Raw genomic sequence first — 23,265 nt, forward strand, 5'->3', positions numbered from 1 at the left:
TCGACAGCTCTGCACTTGGCTGATGTCATGAAGCGAACTTCGACCTCACCTCGTGCCCGTCAAGAGTTCACTTGAGGTTTGGCCAGGCGAACGATGGCGTCTTTACGGCGCAGAAAGCACCCAGTGACAGGCTGAGATGTGACCGATCTGATGGGAAGGTGAGGTGCTGGTGGTGGGTTTGCGTCATTTTTGGGACTGGGGGTTTCCTTGGTTGTTGGATCTCTTCTCTGCTCTCACAGCTCTCTTTCTTTTATGCTTCTTGTTTAGATTTGGAAGGTTAAGTCGACGACAGGTTTACTTTGCTTTGCTTTGAGCCTCCCGTCAACGACAGACACAACCTAAGACTACAGAACCTACTCCTCGAGACCAGAAGCAACAATGTCCCAACCCCAAAGCGGAGGCATCCACTCCACCGGCCGCGGCGGTACGCACTCCCCTCCCCCCTCCCCCACCACCATCTAACCACTCCCAGGCGCCGGCAACATCGGCCCCGACCCCTCCACCTACGTCGACGGCGACATAATCCGCGAAGGCACGCCCGGCGTCTCCACGACCGCCGAATACAGCACCGGCCGGGGCGGCACGGGCAACATCGCGCACGCCTCGACGACCAACAACCACCCCTCCGAGGAGATCGTCCCCGAGAGCGCCACAAGGGTGCCCGGTGAGAGTTATGAGAATTATCATACGGGACGCGGCGGGGAGGGGAATGTGCATCGGGAGAAGTTTGGGGGGCATTCGCATGCGCAGAAGGAGGGTGGTGGGGAGGGTTTCGTGGAGAAGGTTAAGCATGCGGTTGGGTTAGATGGACATCATCATAAGAAGGAGAAGACGCCGGAGCCGGGGAAGAAGTAGGTGATTTGGGGGGATAGACTGGGTGGGTGGGTTGTAGATATGGGGGATATTGGGGATATTTTTTTCTTTTTGTGGATGTAGGTTGTTTTTTCTTGCGAGATACCATGATTCGTGAGGGAGAGAGAAATGAGGGTACATAATGGATTGAAATGGACGTATATACATGGCTTAAGCATCGAGCTCATCGATACACCGGGTACGGCGCAGAAGGCCCCGCCGTAACAGCCGGCCGCTCCCTCAACCGTCGCGTATGCTCGAACAAGATATCAGTCTCTCGCGGCTCCATATCTCTCTGAATGATGATGTAGTTATTGTCATTCTGTTTCCGCATGTCAGCTACACACACTACAGCTATCGATGAATTGGGGAACATACCATATCATACTCCCACGGCAAATCATAATACCGCAACGTCTCGGGCGAGATATGGTCCCGGTGGGCTTTCACCCACGTCGGTCCTCTGTACTGGCCACTGCTGTTCGGCGGGGGCGGGGGCGGATAAGCGTAGGAGGCTGTTTGCTGGGCATTGTCTCGATACCACGGTCGAGGGGTCGGTTCTTTGCCAGGTCGTTGGAAGCCTCCCCTCGTGGCGCTTTCGAGGTTGGGATACCAGCCTGCTTCGTCGTCGAGGTAGGGGTCCCAGGAGACGGCTTTGGTGGGTTTGCTGCGGGAGCGTCGTCGGTAGAAGGCGTACTCTGGGTTGCCCGTAGTGGGTGGTTGGGGTTGGGGTTCGGGCGGTTGGAAGGGGTTTGCTGCGTTATCGACCGATCGGAATGCATCACGCTCTTGGACAGGCTCCCTCGGCGTCTCTCTTATGATCACAGGTGAGCGACTTCTCCATGGGCGGTGGTCCCCAATAATCTCATCCACATCGTCGTTGAGCCTTGTTCTCTCGTCGTTGTATCGATCTCGCTCATACATTCGATCGTTCTGTTGAGGACGAGTAAACGCCAGCTTGTAGACATATCCCGGCTTGACCGACATCTCCCACGAGCTGGGCAGGATTCCATTATCATCGGCATCAACAATCTGCCAGCGTCCAGAAATGATATCTTCGTCCATATCGCGAATTTCAGAGTTCTGGTAGACCTCTCGGACGACCTTTTGCATGCCTTTCCAGGTTCTGGCCGCTTTGAAAGGAATTCTGTAACGGCGGTATTCGGCGTCTTCGAATCGAATTGGCTCGAGGTAGTCTTCGTAGTCTGTAGGTAGTCTTGCTGCAGGTTGTGGTGGTCTTCCTCCGGCTCTGTGTTCTCGAGGTGGGTTGGAGTACTCTTGGCTCGGGGCGTAGTATTCTCGCAGCGGCTCGCGGTCCCGCCTTTGAGCGTGGTACTGTCGCTCTCTGTCCGCGAATTCCCTCTCCGCGATCTCCCTCTCCCTCTCGAAGGAAAAGTTGTCTTCGTAGAATCCCGACTTGGACTTCTCTGCTTGATCGCCTTCCACAATGCTCCGAATCTGATGGTCCTGGAAACCAAAGGCGGCCAGCTTCTTCCACATCTTCTCTTCGACTTTCTTCCCAAATTCTTTGTCCTCGTCCTTCTTCTTTTCTTCTTCCCGCCTCATCTCGAGTCGAATTTTCTCCTCGAGCTCTTTCCGTCCTCGTTCTCTCTTGTACTTTTTCTCTTCGTACTCCCTTTCTATTCTCGCTTCGATTTCTTTGCGCTCCATTTCCTGCTTGGCTTTGCGCAACTCATATTCTTCCACAAATTCTTTGTGCTGTCGCTCCCTGTCGATCTTCGCCTGCTCGTCTTTCAACTTCTCGGCTTCCATGCCTGCATTTTCAATCGGGTAGGTCGGGTAGGGAACGTAGGAGGGCATGTCTTCATGGTCGTGAGTTGGAGAGCGATCCCTATTGTAGACGTGAATTGTTGGGGCGCGGTTCCTATCTTCGTGACGATGGACTGCGTAATGAGTCCCATCGTCGCGTCCGAGAAAGTCGTACTCAGTGACTCTGTTCTGCTCCTCGACTGTGGGCGATGCGTTTCGTGGCTGCCGGGAGATTGACTCGCTCACGTGCAAATCCTGTGGTGTTGTCGTCTTTTTGCCTTTGTGTGACTCTCGGTTCCTACCTGGGTAGTGTCTTGCCGCACCACGTTTTTCAACAACGCTTTCCCGAGACCGCGAGCGCTCAACGACTTTACTCGACTCAGAGACGACTTCCACGCTTATCGGCGATTGCTCTCGAGGCGGGTAGCTGTCAACACTCACACTCCGGCTTCTGCCACGGACCTCGATTGTGGATAACCCGCGCACGCCTTCGTCGAGCTCCAGGGTCTCAAGGCGACCGTCAGTGACTGAAGCACCGGCTTCCGAGAGTTTGTCGCTCTGCTCAGTGTCCTCAGACTCCACCATTGCTTGTCGCGGATTTCTGTCCGCATTCGAGACATTTGTGACACGTGCTTCGCCAGTGACGTCCTGCTCATTGACAAGAGAGCTGCTAACCCAGCCCACGCCTACTTCGTCCGCTTCGGACTTCACTCTGCGTAGACGGTCGGGCAGAGAGAAGTACGAAAGGTATTCCAGATGTTGCCCTACATGGCGATACCACCTGTCCAGGGTTGCGATTCGGGATTCACATAGCGGACAACGAAGGTCTTTCGACGGTTCGCTCGGCCTTGAACTTGCTTCGATGAGTGACTTCAGTATCTCAGGGTCTTCGTTCGCTTCATGAGCCGTCTTCAGGTGTTCTGAGAACTCGCTCGGCGTCTCGTATGCGGAGTCACATTCAAAGGGGCATTTCCATGTCCTGCGATGGGCTGTGTCTTCATGGCGCTGCCAGTCTCTTCGTCGGTGATAAAGGTGTGGTCCAATGCTGCAGTCTTTCCAGGTGCACAAGTAAGGTCGAAGGTCATCCTCGAGGTGGAAACTGTGGGGATCGATAGTTAGCTTTGCCTCCACATCACTATTAAAGAAAAGTCTGTGGCCTACACCCAGAAGTCCGGATCTGTTGGATTGAAGACTTCTCCACACAATGGACACTTTGACGGGGTGCCTTCCTTTGGCATCGGTGGTAGATCAAGCTCGATTTCCGTGCCAGGCGGTGGAGACGTAAATTCCTCATCTATGCCAGTCCTCGCGTGATCATCGTCCACAGATACACTATCCGGTATGCTATCTTCTCGATCAGCTTGCTGGCCGGGAACGGCGTGGTTCTCATCAGAATCACCAGCCTTATAGATGAAGTACTGCCGCCGCTTCGAGATCGCTTTGCCCAGTCGTTCAGCGAGATATGGGGAAATACCAGGGAACTGCGCTGTCACTTGCTCTACGTCCAGATCGTGGCGAGAGTCTGCGGCCACCAATGCACTTGACATGAGTCGCTCGTCCAAAGCGGGCTTTCTCACGGTCTCGGCCAGTCGAAGTAACATGTCGATGATACGCCTGGCCCTCTGGATCTGTCGCGCTTGTTGAGAGGATTTCGGTACTTCGAGGTCATCTAATACCTCTTGATATGATAGGACAGAGTCATGGGCTTTAGATGCTGCTGGTGACATGTCTGATCTCCCGCCTCGGACTATGATTTCATCCTTGTCGCGATCAGGAAGCGGAGATCTGCGACTTGCCCACGCCTCGTCGTCTTGAGCTATCTGTGCGTCCCGTTTGGCAACTTCACGCCGTTGTACTTGGACACTTTGCGTACGAAGTCGAGCTTCATCTTGGAGGGCTTCGCGGCTTCGCAGCTCGTGCAGACTCTCACGGGAATCAATCTCCTCATTAGCAAACGGCGTTTGCGATGGAGCAGGATCGTGTCTTTCTCGAATATCGGTTCGCTCCTTCTTGTCGGCATCCCGCTCTCGCGCTGAACTTCATGTTCGCCACCGCAAGACACAGCTTGGGAGAAATAACTCCAACGAACCTTGCTGCAGGATTCTGACGAGCTTCTTCAGAAGACCCTTAAGCCTTTCTCTCAACGACTGCGAATCTCGAAGTTGATAGTCGAGTTTTGAGATTCCAAAGAAGGGCTCCGGCGATACTGTGTCGATCCAGACATTGAATCGTGCTCTCTCGTCGCCAGCAGCCACTGCATCTTGGCCATCAGTATTTCCAAGCTGAGCTTGTAATTCATCGAATTCTGCCTTGCACGTCTTCACAAGTTCTTCGAGAGTCATCTCATTGGCTTTATCCTTTGCCATGCCTGGGAGATAATGCTATGTTCAGCCGCTGTCCAGCAAGATGGAACCGAACCAGATGTCTCGCTGCTTTTTGGGGAGGCGTCGGCGGGCCAAATTGAAGCCCAGATGTCGTGAAGATTGTCGCCGCATGATGCACATCTTCGAGTCTCTCAGCTGATATGCGCCGTGAGGCCGATGTGGCTGAGTGCAATGCATTCATCTCGCTAGTGAGTGGCTATACATAGAGGCATGCAGTGCAACGGCTGAGAAAACTAGACATGTAAAGTTTTACGGCGTAATTTCGTAGCTTGGATTTTGCTGTTATCGTGCTGTATTAGGTCAATATTCTGGCTGAACTACGACTCTGATTCCACATCCAAACTTCTTCATCATCTCAACCATCACCGTATCAACGCAATGGGGACATACCGGCCTTGTAGGCTTATCACGAACAGCAAACTTGTCCGCTCCATGACGTGTCTAGGCTGGCCTCGCCCAATAGTCCTTTTTGGCGCGGCTTGATCGAAAATAGGGCTCGTACAACCCTCTGCAAACCGCATCAACGCCGACACTCACATTCGTATAAGAGAGTATAAACTTCTCTTCCTTCTGCGAGTTGTTCCGTCTCATCGAGTGAGCTTGAACTGAAATGTCTTCTGACGAACTCAAGACAAAAGCTGACGTGGAATGCCGGCGACTGGAGGCTCAGCATGATGTCTGGAAGCACTCGTTCAACAATCAGCTCGTCTTCGCACCTTTGAAGCCCGAAAACTCGATTCGCGTCCTCGACAGCGCTGGTGCCAATGGATACTGGCTCCAAGATTATCGAAGCGCGCTGGCAGCATCGGTCCGTGATCATCCGGAAAGCTTGTTCGTCTGTACAGATATCAACCCATCGATGCTCCCTGAAGAATCCAAGCGGAATGGAAGCATTCAATATGTCGAGCACTCATTTCTTGATTCTTGGCCCGGACATTTGCGAGACTCTTTCGACCTTGTCCACCAACGCTTGGCAATATCTGCGTCCGGCAAGGAGCCTTTTGTCAAGTCAATCAAACGCTTCGCCAGCTTGTTGAAACCTGGGTCAGGATGGCTGCAATTGGTCGAACTGGACACCAGCCCGGATTGCTCGAAGACCGATGGAGGCTTAGCCATTGAAGACTTCAAGCATCTTTTGCACAAAGTCACGACAGCCGGGGGAGTACGCCCGTATTTCGTCAATGGGCTGTACGAGGACCTAGGGGATGCCGGACTTGTGGACGTTCAACAGAAGCGTATCGACAATCGATTCGGCAAGGCCATTCACGAGAATGAGGAGGTCTTTCAGCGGAGCATTGCGTATCCCGGTCTAGCTTACTTCGCTGAGAGATTCATGGGTATAGCTGAGAAGATGGGCGTAGGGGAAGCCAGATTCGATCGCTTGCCAGAGCGATTGGATGATCAGCTGAGAGAGAAAGGAGGCACATTGACTGCTGTTGTTGTATGGGGTCGGCGACCGGCTTGAACTGAAGACCAAGCTGATCAGGAGCATCGTGTATCAGGAATATGATAATCTCGAACGGGATCTCGTTGCACGCATGCAAAGGTGACATCCTCATGTTGCAAGTCGAAGAAGTCTGCAAGGTTGGACTGATGACATTTGGCGCAAAGCGCTTCAGCGTGAAGAGCACTACACCTGTGGTGCAGATGCTCAAAAAAGAGCCATTATATTTGGTGGAGATGACACCGCTTTGGGGTGGTTCAACGGGGATGATGTGATGAAAAAGGTCCACCGGTTCAGCTTTTGGCACAAGGCTGCCAATCGCTCCAAGTCGAACATCTCGCCAATCGGTACACCCCAGCCTCCAAGACAATAGTTGTGCATTGACCATTCGACGTCTCGGGTTGGTCGGACCTGAAGGACATCGTTAATCAACTTCACTTCACGTGCAGGTCAGGAGAACCTCACCTCAAAGCTGACGCCATCACCAGCAACAGCAACGATATGGTTATCCCAGACAAAACGAGCGACAGCTTCACTTTGCATCAGACCCGTATGCTTGTGCTTGTGAGCCTGAGTCTGAGCTCGATATTCCTTCTTTTCGTCCAGACTGATCGACTCCCAGGTCTTGGTGAATCCACAGCGCAGAAAGAAGATGTCTCCAGGTTTGAACTCGATGTTACACTCCTTGGCGATCTCTAAGACCTCTTCAAGTTGAATTGCATGGCCGCTCATTCCACTCAATTCGATACCTGGACGGCGAAGGGGAAGGTAAGCAAACTTCCCAATAGACCTGATGAAAGAAATGTCTTACCCTTCTTGGCAGCATACGAGACGTAGTCGATCAGAAACCCTCGAGCGGCGATGCCTTCCTGTGCCCAATGGCCAATTCCAATGCGACTGCTATCGCCATCCGTGATTTCGTCGGAGCTCGTTCCACCGTACCACTTGCGAGTGCCATCGCCCATGTCGGTGCTGAAGTGGCGAAATCCATCCCACTGGGAGCAAGCCTGCGGGTTGAAGCGCCAGATGTCATCCCATGCAATGCCTTCGTAGTTGGGAATGGGCACGATCTCGTGCTCGGTTGGGAATCTGTTGAAGCCTTCGGTATGTTGTGAGTAATGGTCCGTTCAAATTAGGAGCAGATCCAGTGACATACCTGGTGTCTCTAGTCTCGTCATTTCCCAGTTCAAACATACCTACTCAGCGGTCAGTTGCAGGTTTCAATCTTCCCCAGAATGTATGCATACTCTCTCCCCAGTCTGCACTTCCGACTTGACAACCTGAGCAACATGTGCCGGAGTCAAATACCTCAGCATGCCAAGTCCTTCATCTCTGCTCCCTGCCTTCGCTGGCCAATATCGTTTCTTGTTTTCCAGGTCATCGAACTTGGGAAGATCGGCGAATGACATCTTGCTCTCTTCGTTGCGTATGATCAGATGACTTTTCGAGCCTCAACAGTTGCGTTTCCGTCTTTGAACGATTTTGTATTTGATCTCAAGAGGGGTGCTTTGTCTGCCGGTATCCGCGAAACGAGAGCTGAGAACATCATTGCCTTGGAGATCGACAAGTTGAACCTGGTGGCCCCTCAGCCCTCTGGGCTTCAGATTGCCGGACACATAACCGAGGGGACCTGCTGCACTCCAACCTCTCCATGGCCATTGGCAATCGATGTGGGCATTATGCTGCACCTCTCGGGTCATTATGAAAATTCCACCAGGACGAACCACGCGTGCCGTAGCCCGGTCGGGCGACGAGGCTCAAATGCGTGCTTCTAACCCAACTCTTCTTGTCAGTACCAGGCAAACTTTCGTTCAGCGCCAAACGACAAGATGCAGAAGTATTGGGGTCTTCGTGGTTCACGGGTTACTTGGGCAGCTCTAGTACTCATCGTCGGTCCAGCGTATACCTGCTTTGGTTACAACCAGAGCGTTGCGGGCAATGTCTTGACGCTTCCAGCTTTTGTCAGCGTCTTCCCACAGATCGATACAGTGAACACGACAGGAGCTCAGGAGCAGCATAATAGTACGATCCAAGGTATGTGTGATATGACGAGCCCGCCAAGTTCTTAAGGCTGACATGTATGTTTTCTTCAGGCTTGGTCATCGCACTCTTCGTTCTAGGCGCTGGTATTGGCGCTCTCACATGCATGAAAGTAGGAGATTGGCTTGGGCGCCGAATGACCATATTCTGTGCAGCGATTATTGCTATCGTCGGAGTTATCTTGATGGCCTCGTCATTTTCACTTGCGCAACTCATCGTTGCACGGCTGGTCCTGGGATTCGGCTCTGGGGGATATTCAGCAACGATCCCAGTCTGGCAAAGCGAGATTTCCGGAGCCCAGCATCGAGGCGCATTCGTGAACTGGGAGGGAATATTCCTCGGACTGGGCATTGTTCTGGCGGAGTTGCTTGACTTTGCTTTCTTTTTCGTTAAAGGCAGTAGCGTCAGCTGGCGGTTTCCCTTTGCCATACAAATTCTCCTACTGCTAGCAGTCATGGCTTTCATCTTTACACTGCCTGGTAAGATATTCTGAGACCCAATTTGAACCGTGAATGTCGCTAATAATATTCTCAGAATCGCCAAGATGGCTGGTCAAGAAGGGCAAACACGAGGCCGCGAGCGAAGCACTTGCTGTGTTGAACGATCTGCCAGCAGGAGACAAGGCTGTCCAGGACGACATCGCTAAGATACAACAATCACTTGACGGCAACGGCGCGAGGTCTGGAAAGGTGAGGAATCTGATGCGAATGGGAGATCAACGTTTCTTCAACCGAGCAATGATTGCCATCTTGGGTAAGTCGGCCTTCAGAATGGAAGGGACCATGTGCAGGCTGTGCTCACGCAAAGTCACATAGGCCAATTGTTCCAGCAAATGTGCGGCACTAGCATCACTGTAGCCTACGCCACGAGTATCTTCGAGGAACGCTTGGGCTTCGACGCCGTCAGGTCCCGTGGCCTCGCTATCAGTCTGTCGAGCCTGTTCATATTTGGCGGCGCAGCCACCGTCTGTGAGTAAACTACGATCCCGAAAACAGCAGGCTGGACAAGCACACTAATAAGAATACTACTGCATAGTGACAGTGGATCGTTTCGGGAGAAGAACTCTCATGCTGCTCAGCGCCATTGTCATGACCATCTGCATGGCTGCCTTAGCAGGCACGACTTCAATCCCGGCCAACAAGAGCGCCATCTACGCCGCCACTTTCTTCATATTCCTGTACGTTCCGTTCTTCGCTCTCGGCTTTCTCAGCAATACGAACCTATATGCAACCGAAGTCGCACCCTTGGAATACCGAGCCGCGATCGCTGGCGTTTCGACGGCTACCTCGTGGTTGTCGAACTTCGTTGTCAATCTTGTCACTCCCATAGGGTTTGACAACATTGGCTATCGGTACTGGATCGTCTACGCTGCAATAAACGCGGTGATTGTTCCGACTATATACTTCACATTTCCTGAGACGGCTACTTTGAGCCTAGAGGAAATGGATGAAGTCTTCCGGCGGTCGAAGAACATGTTGGACCCCCCAAAGATTGCGAAGACCATGATTAGGGAGAGGACGAATGGTCATAGTGAAGATACGGTAGCGGATATGCATGAGCATGGAAGCATGAAGGCTTGATATGTTCGGATGAAGTTCAATAGGATTCACTTCTCATTTAAGTATTTGTTTAGAATCCCTTGCCATCATATGAAGCATCCTGAAAATCATCCTGTTCTTCCCACGTCCATCCAGCATCCACAAACTTCTTGGGAACATCCACATGCTTTGCACGAATGTAGTCTGTGAACCCCTTCCCTCTATTATCCAGCAGTGTCGAACTGCTCACTCCCCGCCCAAGGATGCCGTAGACGACGAAGTGGACCGCGAAAATTGTTGGGAATTCCACCCTCTCGATCTTGAAGTCGTCTTTCCAATCTGCACCGATCAACTTCTTCATCCTGTCCAGGGTGAGGAAGCTTCGGAACCACTCCCAGATCTCTGGACGATCTGTGAACAGACCGCAGTTGACATTTGGACCCTTGTCACCTGATCGCCCGATGACTATGTTGCCCAAAGGCATTGATACAGTGGGACCAAATGATTCGAGTGATTTTGGGTTCGCGGGATCATATGAGTCGCGCTTCTCGTTGAAGTCCTCGTAGGCCGGAGGTCTAGTGACGGGGATAGTCTGCTTGGTCTTCCCTCCTTTCTCCAGAAGATGTACGGCTTCCTCGATCTCATCTTGCGGCATGATGCATGGATAGTAAACGTAGAACGATTTGGGATCTGCTGTTCTCATGTCCTGTGCCCAATGAAGGCCCTGTGTGGATTGTCAGTGCATGTATACGTGTTTTCTCTTCTCTCAACTCACTGAAGGCTTTTGTTGCGTATTGTCGGCGAGCAAGAGTTTGAGTGCGGAAAGCGGTTCTGGCTTCTTTGCTTGAGCGAAGATTCTGGTATAGGTGGTGCTCTCCATCATGTAATGTGGATTCGGTTTAGGACTGCCCACAACTTGGAATTCGAGGATATCAAAGGCATCGGATAAGTTCATCTCCTTCAATCGTTGCCGGATCTGGGTCTCATAGAGCTTGTACTTTCTTCTAGACGAGTACCCGGCAAAGTTGGCCAGACTCTGTGCTTCATACCCGCCTTGGAAGAAAATGGCCAACTTCGTTGTAGGCGGCGGTGGTCGACCTTTGATGTTGGAGAATCGAACGCGATCCTTGCCCTCCTGATGAATCTCGACATGGTCGAGAATGGCTTTGACGTCGCTATTCAAATACACATTGCCTTGGATCTCATAGAGAAACTGGCACTTCACCGTTTCCTCAGTGACCATTCCGCCCGTGCCTTTGTGCTTAGTGATGACACAAGAGCCATCCTTTTCGACTTCGGCAATTGGGAAGCCCGAATCGATGAATGTCTCTAACGGAAACCGATTGAAGCCAGAGAAGTTAGAGCCGGAAGCATAGGCCGAGCATTCGATAATGTGGCCAGTGAGGAAGGCTCCAGCCAATCTATCATAATCTGTGTCAGACCAGCCGAACCACCACCAGGCAGCGCCAATAATGGGAGATGCGTCCGCCACGCGCCCGCAGATGATAATGTCGGCACCATTCTCTAGGCCTTTCACGATCGCTCGTGCTCCAATGTAAGCAGTCGATGCTAGGATTTCATCTGCTGTGAATTTGGCGTCTTCGTGATTCCTCCCGCTCATGTCGATGAAGCTGTCAGGCAATTTGCCACGGTCCTTGAGCGATGATCGAACTCGACTAACGATGTTGTCGCCAGAGACATATGCAACATTGAGATCGTAGCCCTTCTCATCGATGAGCTCCTGGCAGCGCTTGGCAAGGTTCTGAGGCCTAAGGCTATAGTCAGTACAGACAATTGGTAAAACGCATTGTGAAGACTTACCCGAGAGCTCCACCATTGATGATGACTTTGATTCCTTTCTTTGCGATAACGTCCATACTCAATTGCAACGCTTGCCAGGAGTTGGGCTTGAATCCTTCACTCTTCCCGGCGTCCATCGCCGCCGCCTCTTGGGCAATGTTGTTTTCTGCCAGCCAGTCGCCAGTCACGAAATCTATAGGGCCTAATTCGCACTGTTTGCGCATTTGCCATCCGGGTTCCATCTGCCCTCCGGAGCAATTGGCAATGCGCACGGGGCGAGTGCCTCGCTCATCGTTTCTGCTGTCACCCGCCATAATCGATGATTTCTCGTGTGTAATCGGTGCATGGCAGATGAAACCGACATTTAAAATGGTCTGCTTGTGGAGTAGCGCAGGCTGTTAGTCTCGACGAATGTCTGCCCTCCATTCACTGCCGTCAGATGGCAAAAGGGGTATTCCCTCGACTATTGGCGTCACGAGAGACTTGGGGTAATTTGCGAGAGAGCGCGTTCGTAGGGAAGCAACCCTCGGCTATTGAGATCTGGTTACCTGAACTCCTCTGACGCGATGGTCGTCTGCAAAACTATCGGGATCATATAAGATTGCGATTACGTTTCCCGCCGTCAGGCTGTGATGCAGCCCTGAGCTTCAAAGCGTTACTGTGTTTCAATGCAAGCTCCCTAGGCTTCCAGCTTGACAATACTTTTGAACTCACTTGTGTTAGTTAATTGTACAGGAGGTTGTTTGGTGCACCTTTGTTCTACAACTTTTCAATGGCAGGCCGATCCTTTCGCATCTAGGCGGTACAAGATACATGAGAGCACGCGGGGTAGAAGGATTGCGGAGGCGGAGACGTGGAGATGGGTCCGTGTGTGCGTGCACGTGGACTCCTCCCTCCACGCAGCAGTCATCTTTTGGGCCGTGGTCTCTCCATGCCTGTGATGGCAGATACCACGGCAATGTGAGGCTACAACTGAACCATGGGCCTAGGAGAAAAAGAAGTGTCTAATGCTCGCAAGCGCAAGATTTCTGGCGAAGCTGACGATGGACGCGCCATCAAGCACCGCGCATCCAAAGCCTGTCAATCATGTCGAACGCGGAAAGTTCGCTGCGACGTTCTGATAAATGCCTCTCGCTGTAGCAATTGCCGCCTGGACGAGCTAGAATGCATTACTATAGCCTCGCGAAGGGGCCAGAACAAGCGGCGCAAAGCCGTACACCCACCGTCTCCTCGCTCGGACAATGGAGACCACATCGAACATACGACGAGCACCGCACGAGCGACGGTCAAAGATTCTTGGAATGTGCCCGGTAGCAGCGTAGGCTCAGTCCCAATCTGTGTGTCGTTCGACGACGAGCCCGGCAACGACAAGAACGACGAGGATGACGGCGGGGACAGCAATGCCACTGATCATCAGCTCCATATTGGAGAAGATGCCGCTACCGATCTATCGCCTTCGACGACTTACGCCAGCCTTTTGACCCCTGATTCACGACCTGTCGGCAACCTTCAACCGCAACATAGCCAACGGATTTCAACGCTCCCTGCGTTCATCACTCCTTTGTCGAGACATATCTCTGGTGAAGACCTCGAATATCTCGAACGTAAAGGAGCCTTCACTATACCGGAGCCAGATCTACAGATCGAAATTCTACGAGCCTATCTGTTTAGCGTTCAGCCGTTCATGCCGATACTGGACCATAGGGCCCTCGTCCGCGCCGTTATAACAAATCGTCAAGACAACCGTGTCAGTCTGTTACTCTTCCAAGCGGTCATGTTCGCGGGCCTACACTCTTTACAACTGCCGGTCATCCACCGCTTGGGCTTTGAATCAGCCAAGGAAGCTCGCTCCACCTTCTTTAACCGTGTCAGACTCCTGTATGAATTCGATGTGGAGCCCGACATCGTCGCAGTGTTCCAGTCACTCGTCTTGATGAGTTCATGGTATTCGAAGTGGGACTCAAGGCGAGATACGTGGCATTGGACTGGGCTAGCCTACGACGTAGCCCGTAGGATGGGACTACATCGTGAACCGACGGCAAAGTTTGCTTCAGAAAAGGCACGACGCTTTCGAAAGAGACTTTGGTGGAGCTTCTACATACGTGATCGCATGATCGCATTGGGGACAAGACGGCCAATGCGAATATACGATGCAGACTGTGACGTGTCCATGCTCACGTTGGAGGACTTTGATCTTGAACCCTTCGACGAATGCTATCAGGGACAGCCTCTCATGCCTGGTGCCAAGGAGAGTGAGGCAACAGCACTCATGTGCATCCACCTGGCAAAGCTATGCATATGCGTAGGACATGTGGTGTCTTCCCAGTATTCGACACTGAGTACGCAACAGGACCAAGACATACCTCACTCTGTGATGATCGTATCAAGGCGAGACGAAGGGCGCATCGAACAGCTCGAGAGCTGTGATCAAGAACTCAGCCGCTGGTTTGAAGAGTTTAACAGCACTGTCAACCCCACGATATTCCCAAGGCCTCCACATGCTGGCCCACACAGCTGCTCTGAAGTGCATTGGGCAGTGCTGAACATGACATACCAGACCACAGTCAACGTTCTACATCGAACTTCAGCGCTCCAGCCCAGTTCCAGCGACTCGGACAACTTGACAGAGCAAAACGCCTCGAGATCGAAAGTGAAACGGTCAGCTCGTGAATTGACAAAACTCTCGATGGCGATGCTGCGTCAGGACCAACTTCGCTTCCTCGGCCTCATTGGCGTCACAGCGATCATTGCAACTTACTTGTCACACGTGCTTGACATCACTTCCGCCACGGACGAGGATGAAGATGCGCGTGATGCGAGTACCTTTCGCCTGTATCAAAGCCTCGAGGTCCTCCAGTCGTTCAGGGGCATCTACGCTTCGGCCGATGCTGCGGTCTCATTTCTCGCATCTGTTTCGCAGAAGGTCGGCATCTCTGTACCTATACAGGCCGATGGGAATAGTACGGGCATGAGGCCGCAGAATCAGGGCCACGGGTTGCAGATCCAACAAGGCCATGCGAACCAGACGATAAAGCAGGCTGGTCCCTACTCAGGTGATGAATTGTCAATGAGCAATCGCCCTCGACAACAGTCAACTCTTGACACCTTTGAACACACCATGCCAATGAACAGTCTGATGACACAATCGAAATCATCCGCCCTGGCTGTTCTACCATCAGCGAACCACACGCAGTTGCTAAATCCCACGACGGCTGTCACATCATCGATTCAGCACAGTGTTGCTCCCTTCACCGATACACGTCTAGATGGGAGTTCAAGTTATCATGGCAACACGGTCTCCTTATTCGATTGGGACAATACCATGAGCAGTAATATCGATCTCGATTCGATGTCATTCGATCATGACTTTTACATAGATACATTTGGGTTTACAGACGCTCACCTTCACGGACTATAGCTATTCAACTAAGGCTCTCGCCTTCCCAAAACACAAGACACCTTACTTCCCTAGATTCGAGTATTGTTCAGCTCAGCATTTCACATCGATCTGTGTTTTGATTGCACTTACATGCTCTCTCGCGGTGGGCCGTGATCGTCCTTGCATTGGAACGCAGAATGTGGTGTCTGTCTCGCGCGACCATCCTTCTTGGAGTCAAATTGCTTGAACAGTAGTGCTTCATCAGGGGCGAGCTTAGAAGCGTAGTACCATCGATGGTTCTCGTTGGCGAGAACTTGAGAAGTCTCAAAACTGGTTGTAGTCAGATAAAAACGTAATCTGAAAGTTGCAGTACTCAATGGCAAGGGACACAACATACCCAACGCCACCAGGATACGCCTGGCCGAAAGCCGCCCCTTTCTTCTGCGGGAAAATGGACATCACACCGATAAGGTCTTTTTCGTCAACTGTGTCCGCATCTAGAAGCGCAAGCGGCTCCCTAGTGACCGGCCGCACGAGAGGCCTCCAGACATTCATGATCGCCCAACGACTGTTTCTGCGCTTCTCCTGCTCGTCGGTGGGGACGTTGTTCTCCAGGACCGTCATGGCGCCGGCTACACTGTTGTCGCAATGGGCGAAGATCGTGGGTCCAGGGGCGGCGACCGTATCGCTGTCCTTGAGCCCTTGAGCTTGCTCTTTGACCGCGCTGGCCAAGTGTCGTCGAACAAGGTGTGAGAAGGGCAGGACATCTGTAGCCCCGGTTCTGCGTGGGTGGTGAATGAGCTTTCGTGAATCTTCCGCGCAAAGGAGAATTTACGCACGCCTTCTTAACAGCCTCGATCGTCTCAGGAAACACCACTTTCTGAATATGCTCAGGCTCGTCCTGCACGTCCGCCTCAGACCAGATGCCCTTCAATACCTTGAAACCATTCTTGTCAAGAGTGAAATCATCTTCTCGACTTCGTAAGTCGTGGATGTGAACCGGCTTCGTGTCAAACTTTCGCCGCTGGTATCCAGCAGTGCCTGGGTAGAACACGCGGTCCTCGTTTATGTCGAAGTAATTGATTGTCGTCTCTACCGCAGCCATCGTAGATTGGATGTCTGTGCAAAAAGCCTTGGGTGGGAATTAGGGCTGCGTGCTACACATCACTGCTCGAGCATAATTATACAACTGGCCATTGAGTCCGATATGTGCATGTGGCCATTGTACCGGCGTGGTACTTGCTGCGGGCTGCATGTAGTTTGAACGTCCATCCAAGAAAGCCTCGGGTATTGTGCGCTCCTCGGGAAAGTGGATATTTGAAACGCCTCCTCGGCAATACAGGGTAATTGTCTAGATGTCGTCTTCTCGTCTTCGAGATTATGTTGAACGACTTAAGACACGCTAGGGCTGCGAATCACTGTGTCGCTTGTTGTGTCTTTACTGCCGAATCAAACACGGGGAGCCGGCCAGGGCTGTAAGCACACGGCTTTGTTGAAGCGTCTACTTGGGAAGAAGGCTCTTGAGGGCTGCTAGAAAATGTGGACGATTTGAACATCGAAGTGATCAAAGTGGGCCATGCGTAGTTCGCCCTCAAAATTCAATCAGCTTTGTCTTGTCTCCTTTTATCTCTACTCTTGCAACTGTCTACTCGAAACATCGCGATTTTTCCGAGAACAATTCTCATGATTGATGAAAAAAAGGAAGCCACCCAGCAGTTTTCCACGAAACCCCTTTATTTCTGAGCCAGCTCCGCATGAGCAGCAGCCTCAGCATACTGCATCTTCTCCTCTGCTCCTTCCTCCCGAATTGGCATGTCCGCCAGCCGTGTCTTGGGCATCCCGTTGGCCACCCCGACACCGTCAAAGACAGTCTTGCTTTCCAGAAATATGGCGTCGATTTCCTCCAACGAACGACCTGATGTCTCGGGATAGAACCAGTAGACGATTGGGACGAATGTTGCGCATGTGACGGTGTAGATGATGCTGAGGTGGAGTATCGGTCAGTCCTGTGAAATCAACTCCAGCACATGGGTACTTACAAGTAGCGATAGCTGATGTCCGCGAATCCGACAGGTGTAATTTCAACAACCTGCATATTGTTCAGCACCCATTTCGAGAACCACCAAGGACGTCATGATGTAGCTTACCAAGAAGTTGAAAAGCCAGCTAATCGCGGTCGAAAGGCCGCAGATAGCACCTCTAAGCTGCACTGGAGCAACCTCGCTGGCGTATAAGAACGGAATGCCGATGAAGCCTTGCAAAAAGAGGTCACAATCAGTAAGGGACTGCAGATTGATTGTCGACTCATGATCTTCCTACCTAGTGTGTATACAACGTAGTACATGTAAAGGAAGAAGACCGCGGCTTTCAATGCTGCCTATCAGACGGGTCAGTCTTGCTTCTGGTACATACTTAAAGTACGTAGAGGGTTGTCCGTCGACACGAGTCCGGTGACGCAGGCCAGACAGATGGACATGCCAGTCGCGCTGACCATCATGAGGGTTCTGCGCCCAAAGCGGTCAACGGTAAAGGAGCAAATTATGCCACCTAAAATGATGCAAGCCTAGAGGCCGAGAGTTAATGAACATCCTGGTCCTGAGCTACATTTGTAAAAGAGCATACCTGAGAGGCTGCAGCGAGGGACGAAGCCTCGACAGCTGGAAACTTCAGACTGTTCTCATAGATCGTGGGCGTGTAGAAGGCGATGGCGTTCACTCCGGTGAACTGGAGCATTATCTGCACCACGGACGCCAAGATCACACGGTGGAATATTCTTTGAGGGCCCATCTCAAACATTGACTTGAGGCTCGTTTGATTGGCGGACATTCGTAGGGCGAGCTCGATCTCCTCGATGTCTTTGTCGACTGCGTCTGGGTCGCCGGGGTGTAGTCGTTCTAGGACTCGTCTTGCTTCGTCGTTTCGATTCTTGAGCATCAACCTACGTGAGTGAGGAAATCTTTAGTTCAATAAAGGAAATATGGGTCTGCAATAAGAGTGTGAGGTGGTATGGCCTACCATCGTGGGCTCTCCGGCAGCAACAGGACAGTCGACATGACGATGACTGACAAGATGCCCGAGCCTGCTATTGGGAACCGCCACGTCACCTGCCCTGTGAGTATGTCAGTATCGTCATGACAAGTGGGTTTCCAGATTGGTTGCATTTGGCAAGACATACCCGTTGTGAAAGAGAAGCCAAAAGCTATCCAGAGGGCCAGGGAGAGACCAGAGCCACAGTAGATACCGAAAGACGAAACATGAGATCCTGCTCACGGTCAATGATTCCCCTGGGCTGTAAGTCATGCAGGTCTTCACCTCTACTCGCGGCTCGCGACAGCTCCGACTGCCACGCCGGCACTGTCGCAGTGATGCCTCCTGTCCCAATTCCAATGAAGATCCGTCCAACGATGAACTGTCCCAGAGAGTACGAGGTCGACATGATGATGACACCGATCACGTTCGCAAATGCAGCGGCAATCAGGGTTTTTCGCCGTCCTCGCAGGTCGCCGAAAAAGGTGCAGCCCAAGGCCCCAAAGACGCCGAAGAGTGTGTAGAGTGCTACCACGGTTCCTATGAGGCAAGGTCATGGTCAGTCAATACTCCTTTGATGCAAACCATTCTCCAGCATACCTTGAATGTTTGACTTATCATGCTCCTCACTGGGCGTGGTTGCGCCCTCGACGTCGATGCTGGGGAATTGCTTGCGGAAGGCAGGCATTCCAAGTACGCCTCCTGCTGCCGCTGAGTTGTAACTACCCTCTCCGTTAGTGTCCCTCAGAGTCGTGCTTAATGCAGAGAAGAACTGGTGGTACAAACCCAAAGACCATAACAGCGATCCATGATTCTACCCAGATGGCAGCATGTAACTTTCCTAACCATCATCAGCACGTCAACTCAACATTGCCTTTGTGTTTGCATACGTCCTTGAAGCGGCGCCATAGTGCCTGGTAGGTTTGACAGTCAACTCGGTAGTGGCGAGGACAGGTGTAGTCGGCCAGTGTTTGGGCGAGGCGAGTGATCGTCAAATGCACCTCCTCAACTGCAGTGGCAGCGGTACAAGCGAGTGGTACAAGCAGTAGCCACGGCTATTCTCTCTGGCGATCGACATGGCAGCGAGGCACCGCTTCCCGAAGGATCAATCGTTCGTAGCCACGTGCGGGGAGGCAAAAGGGGAGAGTTAATTGTGCACTATGCTCTTTGATCAGTTTTTTATGCTCCCCGTATACTCGTGTCGTCGACATTAGCGGCAAGATGGGACTCTTCGCAATGTTGTCAGGCTGTGAAATCGAGATTGAGTACATTTGCGTCTCTTACGAGTTCTTATATACACATAACATTAGCTCGTTTTCCTCAAGATAGAAGTACTTTTCAGGTAGGCTGGCGAACTGTTACCTATCTTGCAACCACCTTGCGACTCATTCTGTCCTTATTTTGACCATCGTCGATTATTCGTCCCCTTTCGATTAATACACCACCAGATAATCATTTCAACAATGGCGCCGCCACTACTGCAACGCACAGCCAGGATGTCGTGCAGGGGCCGCCGCGTTGTGGTGGCTGTTCACTTCAGCTGAACTCGGTAAACGCTCGAGTGGCCTCAAAGATGAGGACCATCTCTCAAAACCAGACCAGATCTCTGGTCGCCATCCTCGCCGTCCATCGCGGTAGGTGCAAGACCATTCTCGCAGGGAAAGAACCAAAAGTCTCGAGATGTCCGGAATCGAAGTCGCCGGGATCGTCCTGGCCGTAATCCCCCTCATCATCACCGGCATCGAAGCCTACGACCGCAAGATCAAACGGCGAAGGAACGTCCTCGAGGAGCTGGAAGATCTCAAGGATGAGCTCGAAAGCGAGTATGCCAAGTTCCGCAACACGATGGAGCTGCTTCTGAGCGACTCCGTAGACGAACGTACTTTCAACCAGCTATTCAGTGATGTTGGCGGGAAACTGTGGTCGAATGCGCGAGTAGAGGAGTGTTTGAAGAATCGGCTGAGGCAGGATTATGAGATTTTTCGGAAGTATGTTAAAAGGATGAGCAGTTCGGTGGAAGACCTGCAGAAGAGTTTCCCAGCGGATATTGAAAATGTACGAGCATTCCAGTCGATGTTTTGGACAAATTTGCTAACGATCCCGCCCCTAGCATACCATCAGCGGTTCCGTCAGACGGTTTACTCTCGTGTTCAAGTTCAAAGATTACTGGTCCATTGTCAACAGGATCGAGCGAAGTAACAGCAAAATGGAGGCTTTGCTTGCCGGCAGCATAACTCTGGAGCCCGTGAGAAAGTCTCGACAACAGTACCCTGATTTCGAGCAAGTCAGCGGGAATGCCTCGAGCATCTTCAAAGCGGTCACTGAGAGTCTTTCGACATCCTGCATCAACGACCACCTGGTCAGTGCTTCGTTGCGGTCTATTGTCGGTTCGGCGCAGAAGGCCATCTCATTCAGCAACGAACCAGAAGAGTCAATGGTTAGGGTGCTTGTGCAGCACGATACATCGCGGCTGCCATCCACGAGTGGGTTCAAACCTGTCGCTGAAGCAGATATACGGCCTTGGTCGAAGAAAGATGGTTCGACCGACAGAACGAACGGCCCGTTGGTATTTCGAAGTCAAGTCCGCGAGATCCAGGACCTTTGTCAGAGTCTGAACGAAGAGAAGACAAGCGAACCTTGTGTAGGCTTGTTATCCACATCCCCAGCACTACTCGAGCCTCTGCGCCAATACGCCGTGTACCGGCCTCTCAAGCCATTCTTCTCTCAGCACTCCGGGGCATCGACTTCGACGCTCTCGTCTCTGCTTCTTCGAAAGCCGAAGCTCAAGATGAGCGAGCCTGCAAAACGTCAGATGGCTGTGCGGCTAGCTCAGGGGTTGATCCAACTCAGTGGAACGCCCTGGATGCATTCCCGCTTTAGTCGCAACGATATCACACTCCTGCGAACGCCAGCAGGCGTAGCAGCGGACTTCCCCTTCATCACCGCGTCGACAAAAACGCTGCAAGTAAACTGGTCTTACGATCTGGTCCGCGGTATCCAGCGGCGAATCCTCATACAAAACGATCTGCTGTTTGCGCTCGGCATCCTTCTCATCGAGATCTGGCTGGAGCGACCAATCGACTACCTGCATCGTCCTGAAGAACTTGGCAAAGATGGCAAGAAAGATGATCTCGCAGACTTCTACGCGGCTTGTCGATTGGAAGATAGGATCTACTCCGATGCTGGGACGAGGTATGGAGATGTCGTGAGGCGCTGTATCAGGTGTCAGTTTGCGCGGCCGCAGCCTGATTTGACGGATCCACTGTTTCGAAAAGAGGTTTATGATGGTGTTGTTGCGGAGTTGGAGGCTGGGTTGGATGTGGCGAGGAGGTAGCAATACATACACAATGCCCATAGTCCTGAGAAGCATATTGGCGAGAGAACAACGTCCATTGTCCCAGCAATGTTTACGAGTTTGAAGTTGTTTCCAATACCCAGAGCAGCCAGCAGGAGGCGACGTTGGTTTTAACCGGCGAGTAGCCGGCTTGGCATCTTAGTACCCGATCGACCGGCCACAAGCGCCGTCAATTCGCCTGCGTAGACCATGTCTTCTTTCAACAAAATATGCCGTCTATCAAATGGCCATCTTTGGACGATGATGGCGCATGCTCTGGGTTCCATGGAAACGCAGCTCTGGAGCCGGCGGCTGAAGATGAAACGCACGTGAGGCGCTAGAAAACATCTCCACCCACCTCGTGCGCACCTCTTCCGCTGCTCTTCTCGACTTTCTTTCAACTCCCCAACAGTCCCAATACGACCTACATCGCGCCATGCACGTCTACGACATCAGGAAGCGCTGTCCATGCATGCGGATCGCATCAAATACAAACATTCGACATCTTGCCACGGTCACTGGCATCCGCCGACAACACGGTCGCAAGCCCAGCGGTTCGAGTGCGACGCCATCACACGCACGAGCGAATGATCGGTAATCGCATAATCGCTTACAGAATACACTGTGTCTCTCTGTAAATGCAAAAGATGGGATTTGACAATAAAGCGGAAGACAGCGGGTCAATGCGGTATGCGATAAATGAGGATGCCTCTGCCGTTAGGCAGCGCACGCTGAACGGACATATGCTTCAATGATCTGGATTCAAGAGTCGAACTTGGGAGATGTGGCATACTCAAGTCCTGGTGTTCGACTTGTACTGCCGATAACAATTTGCAGACGGCATTAGCGAGAATAGAGTGGAAGCCGGGCCATTTCTCCAGCACTGTGTGGCCGCACAATTACCTGGAATATTCGCAACACTGGATTGTACTGGATCGAACGGTAAGTATACTTCCATGTCTCTTGCACTTCCTGCGTTTCAAGATCAGTTTCCGTCGAATCTTTGTCGTTCGCTTTCGTCGTGGCAGACCATGCTCGACATGAACATCACAGCGACTCTGCCTACTGAGCAGCTTCCTGTGTTTCCTGTCAAGAAGGAGCACGGCTTCATCTTTGGACCCCATTACACAGCCGGATTGATGAATTCGCTACAGCAAATATGATAACAGGTACGTATTTCAGTTTGAGATCATTGGTTGACAGCACGGCTGATCTAATTGTTTACCACAGGCTGGCGTACAGTAGAAGGGGTTATGCAAGTCTTGGATTTCATCACGGCTACAACTCTGGAAATGGACGCCAAGACGAGAGTACTCCTCAGGAACCAGGACTGGCGAGCCAAGACATCTTCACAGTGGTCAGACACGCTTCTCATCTCGCTCTAGGACCTCGTAAAACGCAGCAGCCGCGAAAGCTATCGGGAGGTATCCTAGGCCAGGACGAAGCCTGCTCGATTTCAACGCAGGACGCTCGAACATACGCATTCGGCCACACTCTGAACAAGGCGCCACCATCCCAGGACCATCGTATCGAGCTCGCAAGCCTCGAGCGGGGACGACGGTATAGCTCGGCAGCTGGTCAGCTTGCGCCAGCGCGACCGTATGGTGCAGATTCGCCACAACAAGTCGTGAGGCCCGCCAAGACGCACCCGATTCACCCACGAACACGCAGACCAGGCAGGAACGGCTTCACGACGT

The 23,265-nt window shown here is 52.1% G+C and overlaps 10 protein-coding genes across 10 annotated transcripts; 5 read left to right on the top strand and 5 right to left on the bottom strand.

Annotated features, from left to right (window-relative positions):
* Positions 1 to 378: 378 nt before the first annotated feature.
* Positions 379 to 855, top strand: M409DRAFT_56654 (uncharacterized protein; the record flags this gene model as incomplete). The annotated part of the gene is made up of 2 exons (XM_033813361.1): positions 379 to 424; positions 473 to 855. 2 exons carry the CDS (start codon positions 379 to 381, stop codon positions 853 to 855), a joined length of 429 nt encoding a protein of 142 aa, XP_033665273.1.
* Positions 856 to 1,036: 181 nt separating this feature from the next.
* Positions 1,037 to 4,988, bottom strand: M409DRAFT_25263 (uncharacterized protein; the record flags this gene model as incomplete). Its single annotated transcript, XM_033807613.1, has 4 exons — positions 1,037 to 1,174; positions 1,231 to 3,721; positions 3,784 to 4,654; positions 4,712 to 4,988. The coding sequence occupies 4 exons, from the start codon at positions 4,986 to 4,988 to the stop codon at positions 1,037 to 1,039; spliced, it is 3,777 nt and encodes a 1,258-aa protein (XP_033665274.1).
* A 628-nt stretch (positions 4,989 to 5,616) lies between these two features.
* On the top strand, positions 5,617 to 6,471 carry M409DRAFT_25264 (uncharacterized protein; the record flags this gene model as incomplete). Its single annotated transcript, XM_033807614.1, has 1 exon — positions 5,617 to 6,471. One exon carries the CDS (start codon positions 5,617 to 5,619, stop codon positions 6,469 to 6,471), a length of 855 nt encoding a protein of 284 aa, XP_033665275.1.
* A 186-nt stretch (positions 6,472 to 6,657) lies between these two features.
* Positions 6,658 to 7,859, bottom strand: M409DRAFT_25265 (uncharacterized protein; the record flags this gene model as incomplete). Its single annotated transcript, XM_033807615.1, has 5 exons — positions 6,658 to 6,861; positions 6,916 to 7,199; positions 7,262 to 7,549; positions 7,607 to 7,646; positions 7,698 to 7,859. The coding sequence occupies 5 exons, from the start codon at positions 7,857 to 7,859 to the stop codon at positions 6,658 to 6,660; spliced, it is 978 nt and encodes a 325-aa protein (XP_033665276.1).
* Positions 7,860 to 8,279: 420 nt separating this feature from the next.
* Positions 8,280 to 10,070, top strand: M409DRAFT_37072 (uncharacterized protein; the record flags this gene model as incomplete). Its single annotated transcript, XM_033810666.1, has 5 exons — positions 8,280 to 8,484; positions 8,544 to 8,969; positions 9,025 to 9,243; positions 9,306 to 9,458; positions 9,526 to 10,070. The coding sequence occupies 5 exons, from the start codon at positions 8,280 to 8,282 to the stop codon at positions 10,068 to 10,070; spliced, it is 1,548 nt and encodes a 515-aa protein (XP_033665277.1).
* Positions 10,071 to 10,119: 49 nt separating this feature from the next.
* Positions 10,120 to 12,142, bottom strand: M409DRAFT_67902 (uncharacterized protein; the record flags this gene model as incomplete). The annotated part of the gene is made up of 4 exons (XM_033817603.1): positions 10,120 to 10,470; positions 10,597 to 10,752; positions 10,804 to 11,797; positions 11,850 to 12,142. 4 exons carry the CDS (start codon positions 12,140 to 12,142, stop codon positions 10,120 to 10,122), a joined length of 1,794 nt encoding a protein of 597 aa, XP_033665278.1.
* A 665-nt stretch (positions 12,143 to 12,807) lies between these two features.
* M409DRAFT_25268 (uncharacterized protein) lies at positions 12,808 to 15,246 on the top strand (the record flags this gene model as incomplete). Its single annotated transcript, XM_033807616.1, has 1 exon — positions 12,808 to 15,246. The coding sequence occupies one exon, from the start codon at positions 12,808 to 12,810 to the stop codon at positions 15,244 to 15,246; it is 2,439 nt and encodes an 812-aa protein (XP_033665279.1).
* A 4-nt stretch (positions 15,247 to 15,250) lies between these two features.
* On the bottom strand, positions 15,251 to 16,312 carry M409DRAFT_67903 (uncharacterized protein; the record flags this gene model as incomplete). Its single annotated transcript, XM_033817604.1, has 4 exons — positions 15,251 to 15,296; positions 15,358 to 15,537; positions 15,605 to 15,988; positions 16,047 to 16,312. 4 exons carry the CDS (start codon positions 16,310 to 16,312, stop codon positions 15,251 to 15,253), a joined length of 876 nt encoding a protein of 291 aa, XP_033665280.1.
* Positions 16,313 to 16,940: 628 nt separating this feature from the next.
* On the bottom strand, positions 16,941 to 19,143 carry M409DRAFT_67904 (uncharacterized protein; the record flags this gene model as incomplete). Its single annotated transcript, XM_033817605.1, has 12 exons — positions 16,941 to 17,190; positions 17,247 to 17,296; positions 17,355 to 17,461; positions 17,527 to 17,580; positions 17,629 to 17,770; positions 17,830 to 18,145; positions 18,223 to 18,316; positions 18,383 to 18,469; positions 18,520 to 18,774; positions 18,835 to 18,956; positions 19,021 to 19,075; positions 19,125 to 19,143. The coding sequence occupies 12 exons, from the start codon at positions 19,141 to 19,143 to the stop codon at positions 16,941 to 16,943; spliced, it is 1,551 nt and encodes a 516-aa protein (XP_033665281.1).
* Positions 19,144 to 19,914: 771 nt separating this feature from the next.
* M409DRAFT_56663 (uncharacterized protein) lies at positions 19,915 to 21,568 on the top strand (the record flags this gene model as incomplete). The annotated part of the gene is made up of 2 exons (XM_033813362.1): positions 19,915 to 20,289; positions 20,345 to 21,568. The coding sequence occupies 2 exons, from the start codon at positions 19,915 to 19,917 to the stop codon at positions 21,566 to 21,568; spliced, it is 1,599 nt and encodes a 532-aa protein (XP_033665282.1).
* Positions 21,569 to 23,265: the final 1,697 nt, after the last annotated feature.

Source organism: Zasmidium cellare (genome assembly GCF_010093935.1).
Source record: "Zasmidium cellare ATCC 36951 unplaced genomic scaffold M409scaffold_26, whole genome shotgun sequence".
Lineage (NCBI taxonomy): Eukaryota > Fungi > Ascomycota > Dothideomycetes > Mycosphaerellales > Mycosphaerellaceae > Zasmidium > Zasmidium cellare.